This window comes from Vulpes vulpes, chromosome 13 (assembly GCF_048418805.1).
Source record: "Vulpes vulpes isolate BD-2025 chromosome 13, VulVul3, whole genome shotgun sequence".
Classification (NCBI taxonomy): Eukaryota; Metazoa; Chordata; class Mammalia; order Carnivora; family Canidae; genus Vulpes; species Vulpes vulpes.
Genome location: NC_132792.1, coordinates 32,350,222 through 32,366,838, shown reverse-complemented (window position 1 = coordinate 32,366,838; position 16,617 = coordinate 32,350,222). Strand labels below are relative to the sequence as shown.

At 40.3% G+C, this 16,617-nt stretch overlaps 1 protein-coding gene across 1 annotated transcript; it reads right to left on the bottom strand.

Moving 5' to 3' along the window:
* Window positions 1-253: 253 nt before the first annotated feature.
* Window positions 254-16,585, bottom strand: SLC25A32 (solute carrier family 25 member 32). Its single transcript, XM_072734111.1, has 7 exons — window positions 16,129-16,585; window positions 9,677-9,827; window positions 7,436-7,521; window positions 6,127-6,287; window positions 5,648-5,761; window positions 5,201-5,346; window positions 254-4,056 (listed from the first exon to the last, which is right to left on the bottom strand). Exons 1-7 carry the CDS (start codon window positions 16,283-16,285, stop codon window positions 3,921-3,923), a joined length of 951 nt encoding a protein of 316 aa, XP_072590212.1. The 5' UTR covers window positions 16,286-16,585; the 3' UTR covers window positions 254-3,920.
* Window positions 16,586-16,617: the final 32 nt, after the last annotated feature.

Genomic DNA, 16,617 nt, shown 5'->3' with positions numbered 1-16,617 from the left:
ATCTAAACCACAAGTGTGAGACTGGAGGAAGGAGGGAGGTTCTGAAAAGAAATTCCAGCTACTAATCTCAGAAGAGAAATAGATGCCAAGCAGCCAGTAACAGGTATTCACTATGAGTAAGTACTTCCAGAGTCTATTTCTTATTCCCTCACTTGGAAAGAAATTGAAGACTTCACTCAAAGTAACCCAAAATTTCACATACCTCCTGCATGTTAAATAATACATGTTTAGAAAGGAATAAAGGTGAAATAAATCATTTCAAGGTATTTTATTTCTGTAATTTTACAATCACTAAAGAGGCCTTGTTATTAAAGTGGTAATAATACTCTGTCTGGAGGTTTTTTTTTGTTCAGTAACCTGCCCATATTTAAAAGAGAGACTTTGCTCTGAGGACTCCTGGACTCACACTTTTTAGTCACTAACCCTTTTCTAGTATGGCCTTTAAACAACATGGCTAAAAATAAATAAATAAATAAATAAAATAAACAACATGGCTTTTTAAAACTCCCTTGGGACAAAAGCACATACTGAAACAGAATAACCTTCTTTTCACAAGGCATGGTACCCAACATCATTTTGGTTCACGTTATACCATACATATGTTCTCTGAGGCTAAGCTCCGGCAAGTTTTGTTTTGGCCTAGATCTTAACCTTTGAGCGTTTTTACAATCGTGTTCTGGTTTTCCCTCGGACAGCCTCCCCAACTTGCCACCCTTCCCAGATCCCAGTACTTTTTTCAAGCTAAAGTTCTCTCTCTGCCTTTCCTTTATCTGCTGAAATCCAAGAAAGAGCCTAGACTGAAATGAATACTTGTCATTTGCCCCACCTGCTTATTAACTGCTTGCAATCTGTCTTTGGCCTCTAGAATTTGAATCTGCTTAAACTTATCAGTGACATCCATCTTCATCTTACTGAAATATTTACACAGTTGATAACCCCGTCCCTTTGAGTTTGCTCGTCTTATCTGATTGGTCTGCTTCTGTCACCCACCCCCAAGATTTAACCGTGTCTCTCTGTTCTGTTAATGACTCTCACTTCTCTCTTACTCATCAAATAAAACCCAAATACATTTAGTAAGAATCAGCATTCTCATGTTCTGGTCCCAATCTTTCAGCTTTCTCTTCTATTTCTTCATTACCACATGGACAACACATTGTTCAAGACATGTCACCTGTGCTTTTTTTCATGGTTCCCTTTGAAATCTCAACCATCAAGGCCAAGCTTCAAGTTTCCCTTCCATGAACTCTCTTCTAGTTCCCCCCAAGCTATAAACCATCTCCAGCTCTATCAATCAGGTCCATGCTACCATCAGCTCTTGATTAGATATCTGTGGAAGCTTCCTAACTAGTAACCCTGTTGTATCCTGCTTCTTCATACAATCACTAGAATGATCTCTCCCGCAATCTAAACCCCTGACCATGGCCTGTAAGATCTGGCCCAGGGACAGTGCTAAGCACTTTAGATGGATCGATCCACTTAATCTCATCAACAGTCTTATGAACTACATACTTTTAATATCCTCATTTGCAGATGCTGTTGGTAACCCACCAAATCCCTTTTTACAAGGCTGGTACACCCATAACCCAGCTGCTAACAGCAGTCACCTCCACCTAGCCTTCCCTCCTTCCAACCACAACAGGTGGTCAGTGACCACTTGACGTGAGAACATAATAACCCAGCCACTCACCTCAGGGCAGGACAATCTCTGTGGTCCAATTCATACTGCAGAGTGTCCTGTAGGGTCAGGCTGCAGGTGAACATCTAAAACTTCTTCCCATTTTCTTAACTCCATTACAGATGCTCCTAAGAGCACTCCCTCAATAATCACTTGTCCAAGCATCCTCATCCACAAAGGAATAAATCTAAGACACATTTTACATATGAGAAAATTTGGCTGGAGGCCAGACAGTAAACAGGAAAGCTGAAATTTGAAGTGAATCCTGCACTCTTTCCTACCATACTAAAGGGCCATTTCTCCAACCTCCTCTCCCTGGCCACTGTCCTTACCCATCTCCTCTAAATTAATTCTGGCCTCAGGGCCTTTGTACTTCATATTCTCTGCCTAGAATGTCTCATTGCAGCTTGTTCCTCACTTCTTTCAAAATGTTTCAAATACTACCTCTTCAAAGAGATCTTTCCTGACCCTAAGCATCCTAAGATAATAACACTATTTCCAACTCTGCTTTAGTTCTATTTATAGCATTTAATATCTGAGATTGTATTATGCACAATTTGTTTTCTGTCACTCCCACTAAAATGAAAATCCCCTGAGGGCAGGAATGTTGTCTGGCTTATTTCCTGCTCTATCTTCAGTGATGGCACAGAGCAAGAGCTCATCAGAATTTGTTGTTGACTTAGTGGAATGAGTTCTCTTTTCTCAGGACTCTTACAGAGCTTTGTAGAAATCTTCTTGCCTGTTAGTCTAGAACTGTTACTCTTTAATGCTTATTTATTTAATTCTGCAAGTTTGTATGCTCTTAGAAGACAGGAATTATGTTTTATTAATTTGGGGGTACACAGGAGGCATTCAAACAATGGCACTACCTCTAAAACTCGAAACAGCAGCTGTAGCCAGTCTTCCATATAGGGACTAACATCAGGATTTCATATGAATTATAGTAAATCCAGAAGTATGAAAAAATACATCACATTTAATTTATAAAGTATTCCTGTGCATGTTACACAAATTAAATACAATTAGATACTCGTTTCATATTTTTAAAATAATGCCATTTGCAAAATATAAAAAATAGACCTATTTTCAAAGAACCATTTAAAAATGGTTTTGAAAACCACAATGTTTTTTATTTACAACAGACAGATGGAAGTGCAACAGCATTCATAAAGGCTTATGATAAATAAAAATATAATTCTGGTGTCCTTTTGGGGCAGTCTTGTATAGGTATTTATATGACTCAAGTAAAAATCAATAACGGCCATTAATAGAATTCCATCTGAATATGAGCAACCAATGTATATTAATCATTTATTTGAGATCTGGACCCATATATCCGATGGCTGACTTAGGAAGTTACTCATTTCCCCCACAGTTTCTCAACTAATAGATCCCAATCATTACAGTATTTGTATGAAGTGATCTATTACTGATTTATAGCCAGTTAGTGATTATAGCCAAATATGTTAACCGAGACTGATACAGCTGGATCCCAATTCAGATTTTATAAGTTTAAGAGACACTAAGTATCTATGTCAAAAAAGAGTCACTGAATCCACAATTATATTTTAAATTATGGAAGAGCCCCCAGGGGAAAAGATTAATTGCAGAATGACAACAAATATCAGTTACTTTTCAAATTAAGAGAAGCATATCACTTTTCAAATTTCCCTAGTGAGCACATTCCAATTGAATTAAAACTAAAGCACATTTATATATAGGGTTTTTTTTCTCACCAAAATTTCCCAATTCAAAAATGGTCTGGATTTAAGCAACACTTTGCCCAGAAAATCCTTAAAGTTTAATTTACCCTTGAAACAGCAATGATAAAATTCTTTTCAGATGCCATTACTGGCTATTTTGCACGAGACTGATTCTAAACCCAATCCAGGCAAATGAGTTTAGAAAAAAGCAGCATATTCAGCTAATCCATTTAGCAAATGCTGTTATCAGCTCCTACTTGAACAGCGAAATACAGAAATTTGTGAAACTCTCCACTTGATGTCAGTTTTACTATTGTGTTGATGGGAGCCATTTCTGGCAGAGGTAGCCAAGTCCCACACATACAGGGAATGCAAAAAGCAGAAAAACATTGCAAGTTCTTAGCAGTTCTCGGACTACTAATGATTGTAGATCAATTTTCATTGTGAGCCATGTTGCTGCGGTCTTCTTCTGATGTTTACATCTCAGACACAAAGGAAGAGTTGCTGCTTAAGCAGATGTATTGGAATTAACTTCTTTTAGCTTACTTTTTTTTTTCTCTAAGGTCTAGTAGAAAATGTGAGACGTTCTCATATACCACAAAAGTGATACAGCAGGCTGGTGTCACTCTAATCAAATTGGGAGCAATTCCTTTGTAAAATCCACCGATGCCTTCTTTCCTTTAGAGGGAAAAATAGATATATGCTTAATTTCCTACATAGCTAGCCTGAAGATACAAAAGTTTTAATTGGCATAAGGCATGGAACCAGCATTCAAGCCTCCCTGTGATTTGCATCCATGTTTTTGACATGCTGAAATGTAGTTTACGAGCCATTTGTAGAAGCTCACATTCCTTTTGTGACTGACTAGAGAAGAGAGGGCAGGAGCACTCCAGAACTGAAGAGTGCTGTGATGACAACTATCTTTCAAATGTCTCTAAATGTACAAATGTATAGGAGCATGAACTGATCTAATGTAGGCATTAAAAATCTTACAGCTTACATAAATGCCAGACGATACTAAATCTAGCACACACAAAAATAATTTTATTTCCTTAATGCCCAAAATGGGAATATGGCCTTGGAACTTGTCACCTGGATTCACAATAAATAATTACTGTACTCAATGTAAACATCCTAAACATTCTGCTTTACCCTTTTAGAATTACAGAGAAATTAAGGATGTCTATCTATAACAGTTTGTAAGTTATAGGTAGTTGAAGAGGGAGCATCTCTTCCATACATGGCGACAAGTGACTGCAAGTTATTGTGCAAGTAGCAGTTTCATTATATTAAACTAGAGTTTTTATGACTTCGTATATTCAATCCCATTCAACTATCTTGTGAAACCTAAATTTTGGAATATTAATTTGTTGAAACAGAGGTTTTTTTTGTTTTTGTTTTTGTTTTTGTTTTTTTTGAGAGAGTACGAGCAAGTGGCGGGGGTAGGAGAGGAGAGAGAGAGAACTGCAAGCAGGCTCCACGCCCAGTGTAGCGCCTGATGCAGGGCTTGATCTCACAACCTGAGCCAAAAACCAAGAGTCAGATGTTTAACTGCCTGAACCACCCAGGCACCCTAATCTCATTTGATTTTTATGACAACCTTGTTAGCCTAGATTTTCTAATTTTACAAATGAAGGAATCAAGCCTCAGAGATTAAGTCTGTAGTTCTATATGTAGTAAATGAGAAATGGAAAAGCAGGGGCCACCAGCCATGTTTTCACTACAGCATTCTGGCCTTTGCTATACAACTAATGGCTACTGCACAGTTTGAGATATGGCAGGTACCTCTTAAGAGCCATTTTGGTATAACACATGTTCTTACCTCCATGTCTTTGTGATTACATCCAATACGCCCTTGTAAAACATGTGTTGATCCTGAAGACGAGCTCTCACAACTTGATATGGGTACGTTGCTGCTACAGCAAATATTTTGGATAGTGCTGCAACAGATATATATTCTATTGTGCTCTAAAATGACAACACAAACATTTTTCTTTAGACAAGATTTCCTTAAAATTATAGAAGTAAACATTGTAGAGGAAAAACATTTAAGTGGAGCTGTAAGTGAAAAATTAACATAAGCTATGTGCAAATAAGGGGTTTTATTCTTAACATATGTCATTTGCCTATAAAATATTTAACTATAAATTAAATTAGTGGCAGTCATCATCATAGTAACATTACCATAGTAAATGTGACAAAATTTCCATCTATTAAATGCCCATAAATGTAAATGATATCTTTTTTTTTTTTTAAAGAACCATCTTACCAACTGGGCTTCTGGTAATCTGTTGATATGTTGGTTGTATTTCAACTTCAACAATTCATACGCCATAAATTGAAGGGCACCATGTGATGTTCCAAATAGTCCAGGAATAAATCCCTAAAGGGGAATTAAAAAAAAAAAAAAAAAAAAGCAAAAAACAAAAACTAAGCCAGTTCCTGAAGGACCACAGTTTCCAGGGAGGGGAGTAAGGAATGGGTGACCTCGATGTGTGACTTAGAGAAACGGTTACAAAATTTTAGGCCTTCTCACACCCACCAGTGTCATGATGATGTACCTTAAGGTAATGAGGATACACAGATTAAAGCACAATTTCCATATTATAAACCAGGACTTCAGTTTTCATAAAGTTGCTTCTTGCCTGAGTCTGGTTTTTTAGGACCAACTACAGGTCATTCAGAATTCAGACAATAGAGCCAAGGGAAGTTACAATGGTTATTCAAAATATATTGATAATTCATTACCTTATACAATCCACGCACACCTTCATACTTATATATTTTCAGAAGTGTATCAAACATTCCTTTATATTGTCGTTGTGAGGAGTTAACAACACCATTATACTGTAACATAAGGCGAGTTTTTGTTACCCATAATGGGTTTGTAATGCAGAGGGTCATGGCTCCTAAAATCAAATTTAAATAAGATTACTCAGCATATAGGTACTTTGTCACTTATGACAATCCAGATTAAGAACAGTCCATTAATATAAACTATGGGGTTGCTCAGCGGCTGTACCTACAACAGTGAGATATAGTCTCTGAGGAAGTCTTAGTTTAAAAAGTAGCCACAGTCTTTGGTGGACATAAAAAGTGGCAGGTAAATTAAAAGGAGGATGGACATGTGAAACACTTCCCTTGAGGCATGAGGACAGCAAGGATGTACTGGCTCCTAAACAATAAGGCTTGGTGTAGAGAACAGATGGAAGTCCTAGGAAGCTGACTCTGATTAGGAGACATAAATATTCAGGAGTAGGAAAGAGTATAGCCCAGAGGGGTTGAAAATCAGGGGAAAAGGATCAGGAATCCAACACCTCAAATATTTCTACCTGTGCATGTATGTATCTACCCCCAACTTTACCACAATTCTCAAATCCATTCAAAGTAGTCAACACATCTCAAAAATTAAAGAACTACATAATAATATTTTATATTCTTTACAGAAAATAATTTTATTTTTTGAAAATAATAATTTTAGATATAAAAAATTTAATCTGGTTAAGTTTCTCATTTGCTGAATTTCCTAAGTAGTCCTTTATTCAACAAACATTTATTAAGTCCTACCGTAATTCAGCTCTGTGCTAGCAGCTAGGTATTCAAAAATGATCAGGTTCTTTAAAGACAAAAATTATCAGTAAACAAAGTGTCAAAGTAAGAGTTATAAATATTTATGGGTCCTGCTCTGCTTTTCTCTTTGGAATATTATACATACATGAGACAATTAAACAAGGCTACTAAGCTAATGTGAAAACTAAAATTACATTTTAATTCAAGAATTCAAGAAATCCATACCAAATCATCTTCAACTAGCAGGAATTCATAACTTTTCTAAATTTTACTTCGTGATAATTAAAATTCTTGAAACCTGTCCAGAGTAACCAATAATAATAGTTGCTTTCTAAGAAGTTCCATGTGGTAACTGGTTACATAAGCATACTTATTGCCAAAAACGCTACTGTTCAATGGGGGGGGAGGGGGGGGGTTAGGAAACAAAAAACAAAAAAGTGAAAATCAAGTTGGAAGTTGCTATTTTAGATGTCACATACTGCCTTACCAGCTTCAGCAGCGGAGATGAGGTATTCTGTTGCCTCTAAACGTTCCGTTCTTCCTTCTGTCTTATATGATTTGATGGCATTGTAACTGAAAGAATTAAACATAAACAGTTTGATAAATATTTGAACAGGTGTCATAAAGCAGTAAAGTCTGTTTTAAAATGTGCATGACTTAACAGCAGTACCCCAAAAGTAAAAGTCCATGCATACAGCAACCTCAGGAAATTTCAAAAATGGATTTGCTGGAAATGGTTTACTGTAAGAGTTTACCATCCCTCCCCCCAAATGTATACGGCTACTGCTACATATGCAGAATATTTTAATCAGTTAATAAAAACAACAGGAAAACAGGGAGGGGGAGGGCTATAGCAGTGGTGCAGCAATTGGGCAGACAAGGCAAAAGGACAAAAGAGGGCCCCTAACAAAGAAGTGCTGAACACTATGTTCAGTAGTGTGTTTGGCAATCCTGCTAGATAAAACACTCAGTGGGTCCTTCCCAGCAGACTCACAAGGACCATGGGCAGCACACATGTAAGCTTAATAAAGACAAAACAGATGGTGTCATAAGAGATTGAGAAGCTATGGCAGAGATCACAGAAGGCTTGTGTGGGAGGTGGCACTGGTGGTACAGTTTCAGTGAGGAAACAGATGCGCATGAGCGAAGGTTATAATAAGGGTGGTGGGGAAAGACAGGAAAAACTGAGCCACACTTGAGTGGCAGACTGACGTTTCAGCTTTATTTGGCAGAAAATCAGCTACTCAACGTTTCTCAGCAGATGAGTCGGACCAACCTATTTTCTCTAACTCCAATTTCCATTTTCCTCTTGGAAGAAGAGTTCAGCTACATAAATCCTTCTGTACTTTACCAATACTATTATTTTACAAGAAAGTCTCATCACATAAACCTTACATTCATATGGATGTTCTTAAAAATTCTCTTTAGAGAACCTACACAACTCAAAATCCATAATAAAATAAACTTTATACCTATAGTTTCACTGATCTAAGTGGGTCTTAGAACTAAAAAGAGGAAAAATACATTTTTTAACAATATTAAGGTTGAATTTGTTTTGCATTCACTTAAAAAATATTTGAAGATTGTGGTTTGGGGGCGCCTGGGTGGCTCAGTGTCTAATTCTTGGTTTTGGCTCAGGTCATGATCTCGGGGTCATGAGACAGAGCCACCATGTTGCAAGTCAGGCTCTGCACTGCATGTGGAACCTGCTTAAGATTCTCCCTCTCCCTCTGCCCCCCGCCTCCCACCAAAAATGAGAAAAGACTGTGGTTTGGATGCTGCCATAAAATTATGGGAGACAGGGCAGCCCGGGTGGCTCAGCGGTTTAGTGCCGCCTTCAGCCCAGGCCGTGATCCTGGAGACCCAGGGTCGAGTCCCACGTCAGGCTCCCTGCATGGAGCCTGCTTCTCCCTCTGCCTGTTCTCATGAATGAATAAATAAATAAAATCTTTAAAAAAAAATATGGGAGATAAAGTGAAATCTTTTCACAAAAGAGAAAAAGGCAAATACAGCAGGTGTTGATGTTCTTCTAAAAACACCATCTATTAAGACAAGGACAAGCCTCCCCATTCCTGAATTCAGTTTCAAATACTGAATTCAGTTTCAAATACCAGTTTCAAATAGCAGCATATGTTCCTCCACGGCAGTGCTTTGCTCATGCACACTCATGCACAGTCTGTCACAGGCGCTTTCTGTGCTTCTTCAATGGACATGCAATAGCAGTTATTTCACACAGTGAGGATACCTCACAGGTGAGGGAGGAAGGAAACAAACAAGCTAGGAAGATGATGGGGCAGGTCAAATAAGAGGCAAGAAGGGATGTGCCTCAAGCTCTTTTAGCCATGCACTGGCTTTCATTGTTCCCAAGAGGGAGCTCCCATGGTGTGCATTCTTACGAGGACCCCAGGACCTGTCCTTGTTGGCTTTCCAACTTCATTACAAGTTAGAAGTATTTTAGTAAGGCATCTTCCTGAATTCAACTCAGAGAAGTGGCTTCTGTAAGAGCATTTCTCCAACTCATCCTTTCACTTTCTTCCTATTAAGAACTTTCTTCCAGACCAAATGCCTCTGATAATAGTTGATAGAGAATGAAAGTACTCTTTCTGACCCTTCCTATTCATAGAAACTGATTAAAAGATTCCTCTTGCCTCATCAACTGAAATGTAAAAATCACTAAAATTAAAAACTCCTTTAAAATAATACTGTAAAATTTCCCAGATTTACTCACAAGAAAAAGTAGAGTCCCCAGGATAAACCTGCACCCCACACATTTGGGGTCACTCCTTGGTAAAGTCCCCGCAGTCCATCAAGTTTCCAAATGGTAGTTAAGCAATGCAGAATTCCTTTATATTTTGGTCTCAGTTCCAATCCGTCACTCACTGCAGTAAAGGCACAAAATTAGGTGAGAGGAATGTTCTAGCTCTGAATCACATATAAACATAGACACCACATAATTATATTAAGACTCTGGGAAGGCAGAAACTACTACTTCTTTACTGCCATATTTCTATTCCTCTTAGTGCTTTTTTTCTAAGATTTTATTTATTTATTCATGAGAGACAGAGAGAGAGAGAGAGAGAGAGAGAGAGAGAGAGAGAGAGGCAGAGACACAGGCAGAGGGAGAAGCAGGCTCCATGCAGGGAGCCCAACGCGGGACTCGATCCCGGGTGTCCATGATCACGCCCTGGGCCAAAGGCGGTGTTAAACCACTGAGCCACCGGGGCTGCCCTCCTTTTAGTGCTTTGTACACTGTAGGCTCTCAATATATATTTGCTGAATATTGTGTTTCCTTTCCAGATCCACTGTCCATCCCTCTCTACCGTGTTCTGCCTTAGCAGCCTGTCCTTGTCTTCTAGTTTCTAGTTGAGTTGGGCTAGTGGGGAGGTGTGGCAAGAGGTCAGAGGGATGGAAGAGAGTGGAAGCAGGTATTTACTTTCACCTGCCTTCCTATGGGGATGCCTCAGGCAAGCTGAACTTTTTTACTACTGACAGTCCAGCTCCTCTCAAGGTGGCGCTCTCTTAATGACCTTCACGCCTTGACATCTGGCCCTGCAGGTGGCAACAGCCCAAACTGCTTCTAGCAGTAGAATATTGCAATTTTCCTTGTGGTTTTGCTATAATTACTTATCTTTGTAATCAGTCCTTTTAAGCATCTCCTCATGCCCCAAATTATGTTATTTTGAATGTACCTTGTTTCTTACAGGGAAATGGAATGAAAGAATGTCAAATTTATAATCTAGTTTTTTTTTATTGGTATTTTACTACATATAGTGTTGTATACTGCTTTTTTCTTCATTCAAAAGTATATTGTGAAAATTCCTCTTTATTATAGACTTGTTATTTGTTAAGTAGACTTCCAAACAATTTTTAAAAATATGGTTTCCCTTTCATAGATCTCATCATTTGTACAATCATCCCCCAGTTGATAAGTTGTTCTCATATTTTTTGCTATTATTAAAGTCTCTAAAGAATATTCTGTACAACATACAAATTTCTATATTCTTAGAATTAACTATTAGAATGGGGATTAGTCTGGGTCAAAGGTTATAATACACACTGAAACTGCCCTCTAGAAAAGTGTACACAAATTATAATCCTCTAGCCATATAAAACACATGCCCAGGTCATTGCCCCGTTTGTCACTACTTCACTGTACCTAATGGAGCCTGGCAAAAAATCACTGTTTACCATTGCCAGGAAAAGGGAGAAAAGTCAATGTCTTTCATCATTAACCTAACAATCAGGAAATGAGATTAAAGTATGTGAGGCTTTGTCAGAAGACCTGGGTTTGAGATCTAATTTCCCTAATTAGCTACATGATCTTAACTTTTCTGAGCTTTAGCATCCTCATTTTAAAATGGGGATAAATGTCAACAACCTGTAAGATAGATTCTGAGCTTTAGCATTCTCATTTTAAAATGGGGATAAATGTCACCTACCTTACAGGTTATTGTGGAGTTTATACAACATAACAAGTTTAAAAGCAAGTAACAGAGGAACTGGCTCTCAAGAAATATTTTGCTCTGTATTTCATAATCTTTCTGATGCTTCCCTTGAATTTCAAGTCTCTTATTCTCCTAATAGATTTTTTCTAAATACCCTTCGGTTTTCCTTTCAATAGTAAGCTCACAACACAATTTCTCTCGAGGTAAAAAACAAAACTACAGAAACCCCATCTTTACTTTTCATGGGTATGAACCAATGATTTTTTTTAATTGTTTTGACAAGTCACTTAATTATAGAAGTAGAGTATTATCTCAGTAACAGGCAACAATATTCTATACCCTCTACTTCCCTTATACTATAATCTTGTCTACACTATATAGTTAAGATGAAATCTTTAAATCTGAAAAATATTCATTTGTACACTTTATTAAAAAAATTTAAAAACTATTTATTTACTCCTTGTCATTGCCAGGCAAAGGGAGACTATAAACATAAGTAGGACACAAATCCTGACCCCGAGGAAGCCATAATCAAGACAAAAAACACCAGCAATCACGTTGCAAAGTTATGAGCACTATGGTAAATGAAGTGCTAAAGGATTACAGAAGAAACAAATGTTCTGCATAGAAGGAAATGGGGAGATGCAATAGAGTAACAGGGAACGCGACAGAGAAGATGCTAGGGTAGAGCCTTGACTATTGATTAGAAATTTGTCTTTGGCAGGACACCTGGGTGGCTCAGCGGTTGAGCATCTGCCTTTGGTGATCCTAGCATCCCAGGATCAAATCCCCGCATCCGGCTCCCTGCAGGGAGCTTGCTTCTCCCTCTGCCTATGTCTCTGCCTCTATCTCTGTGTCTCTCAAGAATGAATAAAATCCTTAAAAAAAGAAAGAAAGAAAGAAAGAAAGAAATTTGCCTTTTTGGGAAAGGAAAGAAAGGTTTGTCTCTAGACAAGTACAACAGCTGGTATAAAAAACATGCAAACGTCACAATGCCGGGCCCCATTTGGGAGAACATTAGGGATTTGGTATAAAGCATACAGCTGATGGAGGAAGGGATGGTAGGAAATTAGGCTAGAATGTAGGGCAAAAGCCTGTGATGGTGTGCAGTGTGTCCCTCCCTCCCAATCCACTGCAATGTGATTTGAGTCTCCACCTATTACTGCAAATGCTCTGAAGACCTTGCAGTGCACTCTGGGAGTCCCCTCTTTCTCACCAACCATTTAGCAGCACCTAAGACTATCTACTTCCTAAACACTCTTTAAAAAATTTTTTTTATTTATTTGACACAGAGTGCACAAGCGGGGGGGTGGGGCAGCAGAGGGAGAGGGAGAAGCAGGTTCCCCACTGAGCAGGCAGCCCAATGTGGGGCTGGATCCCAGGACCCCGGACTGGATCATGGCCTGAGCTGAAGGCAGACGCTTACCTGACTGAGGCACCCAGGCGCCCCTAAACACTCTTCTTTGGGCTAATTTTACACCATACTCTCTTCATTTTCCCCTTTCTTCTCTGGCTATTAAATTTCCTTTGCAACCCCCCTTCACTCCAACACTTAATTACGTGACCCTGAGTCAGTTACTTGATTACTCTGTGGCTGAGTTATCTCATCCACAAAATGTGAAAAAAAAACAGAACCTAACTCTAAAAATTACAAAGGGTTAAATGAATTAATACATACCCAGTCCTTAAAATCATGTATGGCACACAGCAAGCATTCATTTAAACTACAGAGTCTTGCAATACTACACTACATACACAAAACTGGACTATGTGCTATTCTTGTTACTTGAGTCTACATTTTGGTTCTTCAATTTACAGATTATGAGGCTTCCAGATTATTTTAGAAAATTACTGTTTACACCTCATTCTTTGTTGAGGGTCTCTCTCTCATCAGTCTTATGGCCCCAAGATCAAGAGTCACCTGCTCCTCCAACTGGGCCAGCCGGTGCCTCTCTCTCTCACCATTCTTGGAGGATTTAAAATTGTATCTTAAAGTTAGAAGGGTCCTCAACAATCACCTCATCTGACCAACCTTTCCATTCAATGCAGGAATATCTTCTAACTTGTGTCATCCAGCCCTGAACCACTTCCACATAGCACCAGTTTCATTTCTGAGCACCACCACTTGGGACAGGCCACAATCTGCTTCCCTATCATTTCCATCCAGCCTCTACCTGGTCTTTAGACCAACCCATAATAAGATAGCTCCCTTTCACACATGGCAGTTATTCAAATATCTTAAGTTATCTGTCCCTGCCCTCCATCCACCTCAAGTCAAACTAGTTCTTCCAGTCATTTCTCACAAGTGATTTCTAATCTTTCTCCCATTCTGGACACTTCTGAGTTCCAATTTGCACCTAACTCACTGAAATATTCCACGTTTAGTTTAATGGTACAACCATGACTAATAATACCCCTGCTGCTAGATAATTACAACTTCATCACTAGGGCCTAAGGTTTATGAAGGCATAGAAACTACAGCATTAATGCTGATGGCCAACTATTTTGATTTCAGTTATTTATCTTCCTAAATTTTCCTCTATCGCCATTTCACAGCCACACTTTCTTATTACTAAGTCCTGCTTTGATTCCTAGATCTTTTAATTTTGTCTTCCTATCCTGTCTCAAACATCTTACCTATTACTTTGGCTGCATTGGTCTCCTAAGACTCTCCCCCATTTCATCAAGATTACCAACCTTCTCAGGAACCAAAAATTTCTTCAGGCACAATCTGCTTCACAGCACTGTCTTAAAGTCACCAAACCAATACTATTTCTCAATGATCATCTCAATGATCACCTCTTCTCCTAAACAAAATATTAGAGGCACCAAGTCATACAGGCCTGTGTCTGCAGCCAAATCCAAAATTCCTTTCTTCATGTTCAAACCACTGTATACTAGGGATTCCTAGAATGATGAGTGGTTAAGAGCCAAAGGGTTCCAGAATTAGACTGCCTGGGTTCAAATCCCACATCTGTGCTGTTATAAATTGCGACAAGAGCAAGTTGGTCAACTTCTATTATTGTCATTTGTATGATGGAGATAACAAATTCACAGGGTTGTTCAGAGTAGTAAATGAGATAGATAATGCATGTAAAACTCTTAGTTCATTGCCTTGCTCTTAGTAAATGTTCAATGTTACTTGTCATACTTTTTATTTGTGCATGTGTCACGAACTCCATGGAAACTATATGCCTTTTTAGGTTTTCTTCTAGGTATATACTACATAGTTTTCACTGATTTTCTTCCATAAAATAGCTTCTTGTCTTCCTTCCAGCTGTCAAAATATCAGTCCTTCTTTGGGGAACCTCAAGATCTAATGGAACCTTACAGATAAACATACATACAGCCATCAGCAACCTAGAATTTTCTTGATAGTCTATCTCTACTCATATTTTGATATTTGGATTTATTCCATTTTGCCCTTGATTTTATGTTGTCTAGATTTTACGTGACTAATATTCAAGCCTACAATTAGACCATAAGTCCCTCGAGGACAGAACTTTGTTTAGGAGCTTCTGTATCCTATACAAGCAGGCTACAAATATTAGAAGAACGATATATATTAGGTATGTAGAATCAATCCTACTCTTGAAGATGAACCACTTCTGCAGATCTAACTCTCAAGGCAGAACTCGTGGTAGCAAGAAAACCAAATGTCAGGGGTGCCTGGATGGCTCGGCTGGTCAAGCTCCTGCCTTCCCGTGGAGTCATAATCCCAGAGGAGCCCAGCATCCAAGAAGCCTGCTTCTCCCCCCACCCCTTCCTGCTGTTCCCCCTGCTTGTGCTCTCTCCGCCAATAAATAAAATCTTTATATATATAAAAAAAGGAAAACTGAATGCCAGAAAATAGTTTCCCAGCAAAGTTATCAAGACCTTCTTTGAAACTATCTTTTCCAGAATTTACTGTTGAATTCGTCTTCTAAAGTGCTTTGTAGGGCAACCCGGGTGGCTCAAGCGGTTTAGCGCCGCCTTCGGCCCAGGGCCTGATCCTGGAGACCCAGGATCGAGTCCCACGTCAGGCTCCTTGCATGGCGCCTGCTTCTTCCTCTGCCTGTGTCTCTGCCTCTCTCTCTCTCCTCTCTGTGTATTCTCAGAAATAAATAAATAAAATCTTTAAAAATATATATATTTAAAAAAAATAAAGTGCTTTGTAAATTTCACTTAACTCACTACACTTAATAAACGTAAATTCCAAAAAATAGTATTTGGATTCTAGCTCCCTATTCCTTCATAGGACCCTGTATCACACTCTGAATCCTACCGCACACCTGTTCCCGACCACCCGCTGAGGATTACGCCCTACCCCTACCCCAAGCACTTTTCCTCAGCTCCGCTGCCAAACACGTGGCTACCGTAAGTCTCAAAGTACCTCCAGGGGTGAATGATTAGCACGTGCGACGGCTAACCCCTGAAAGGTGCCAATGCCCTTCTCCCTTTACAAATCCAGCGTTGAGCCCCGCATCCCACGCCAATACGAACTTTTCTCAGCCTTTTCTATCCCTCTTCTCTATCTCTTAGGCTTGGGGAACCGGGGCGAGGGCGGCCAGATCCCCTTCCCAGGCTCCCCCTTCCTCGAATCTAGTGCCAGGTGAGGCCGGATAAGCAGCATTCTCCTCAACGCTCGCCTCCTAGTATGCGGGACGAGCGGACAGCAGGCCTCCTCTGGCGTCTTGATGACCCGGTTCGCGGCACCAGCAAGGAGAAGGGGCGCAGGGTCGGAGCGGGCTCTTACCGGCGAAGCGGATCTTCACGAGGTCGAGCGGGTGCAGCGCGAGGTTGGACAGCACCCCGCCGCTCACGCCCGCCACCAGGTTCTCGTACCGGACGTGGCGGAATATCGAGCTCCACGCCGACGACCCTGACGCCGCCGACTGGCCCTGGCCCGTCATAGTCCCAGGGCCCGCTGATACCACGCCCAGGGCCGCGGAGGCGGAACGAGATGCAGTGGCCGCCACCGTGGCGACCGTCGCCGCCCAGGAGCAGAAACGTGCGGGGCGACCCTACTTCCGGGGCCGGGGCCAGCGCCAGGACGCGGTAACCAAGCCGAGGGACCGCGGCGCCGCGCGGGCGCGAGAGGGGCAGGGCAGCACGTCACGCAGGAGGAGAGCGCGGGAGAGGCGGGCGCCGGCCTCCGCCGAGGCCCCGCCCCGCCCGCCCCGCCCCCAGCCGCCGCCGTAGGGGGCCGAGGGCTGCGGCCCCGAGCGCTCCGGCCGAAGAGCCG

Coding starts and splice junctions, on each gene's coding strand:
- SLC25A32 (XM_072734111.1), bottom strand. CDS start 16,285: ATGACGGGCCAGGGCCAGTCGGCGGCGTCAGGGTCGTCGGCGTGGAGC. Junction 5,347..5,647: donor GATTACCAGAAGCCCAGTTG/GTAAGATGGTTC, acceptor TTGTCATTTTAG/AGCACAATAGAATATATATC. Junction 4,057..5,200: donor GTAATCACAAAGACATGGAG/GTAAGAACATGT, acceptor TTCCCTCTAAAG/GAAAGAAGGCATCGGTGGAT.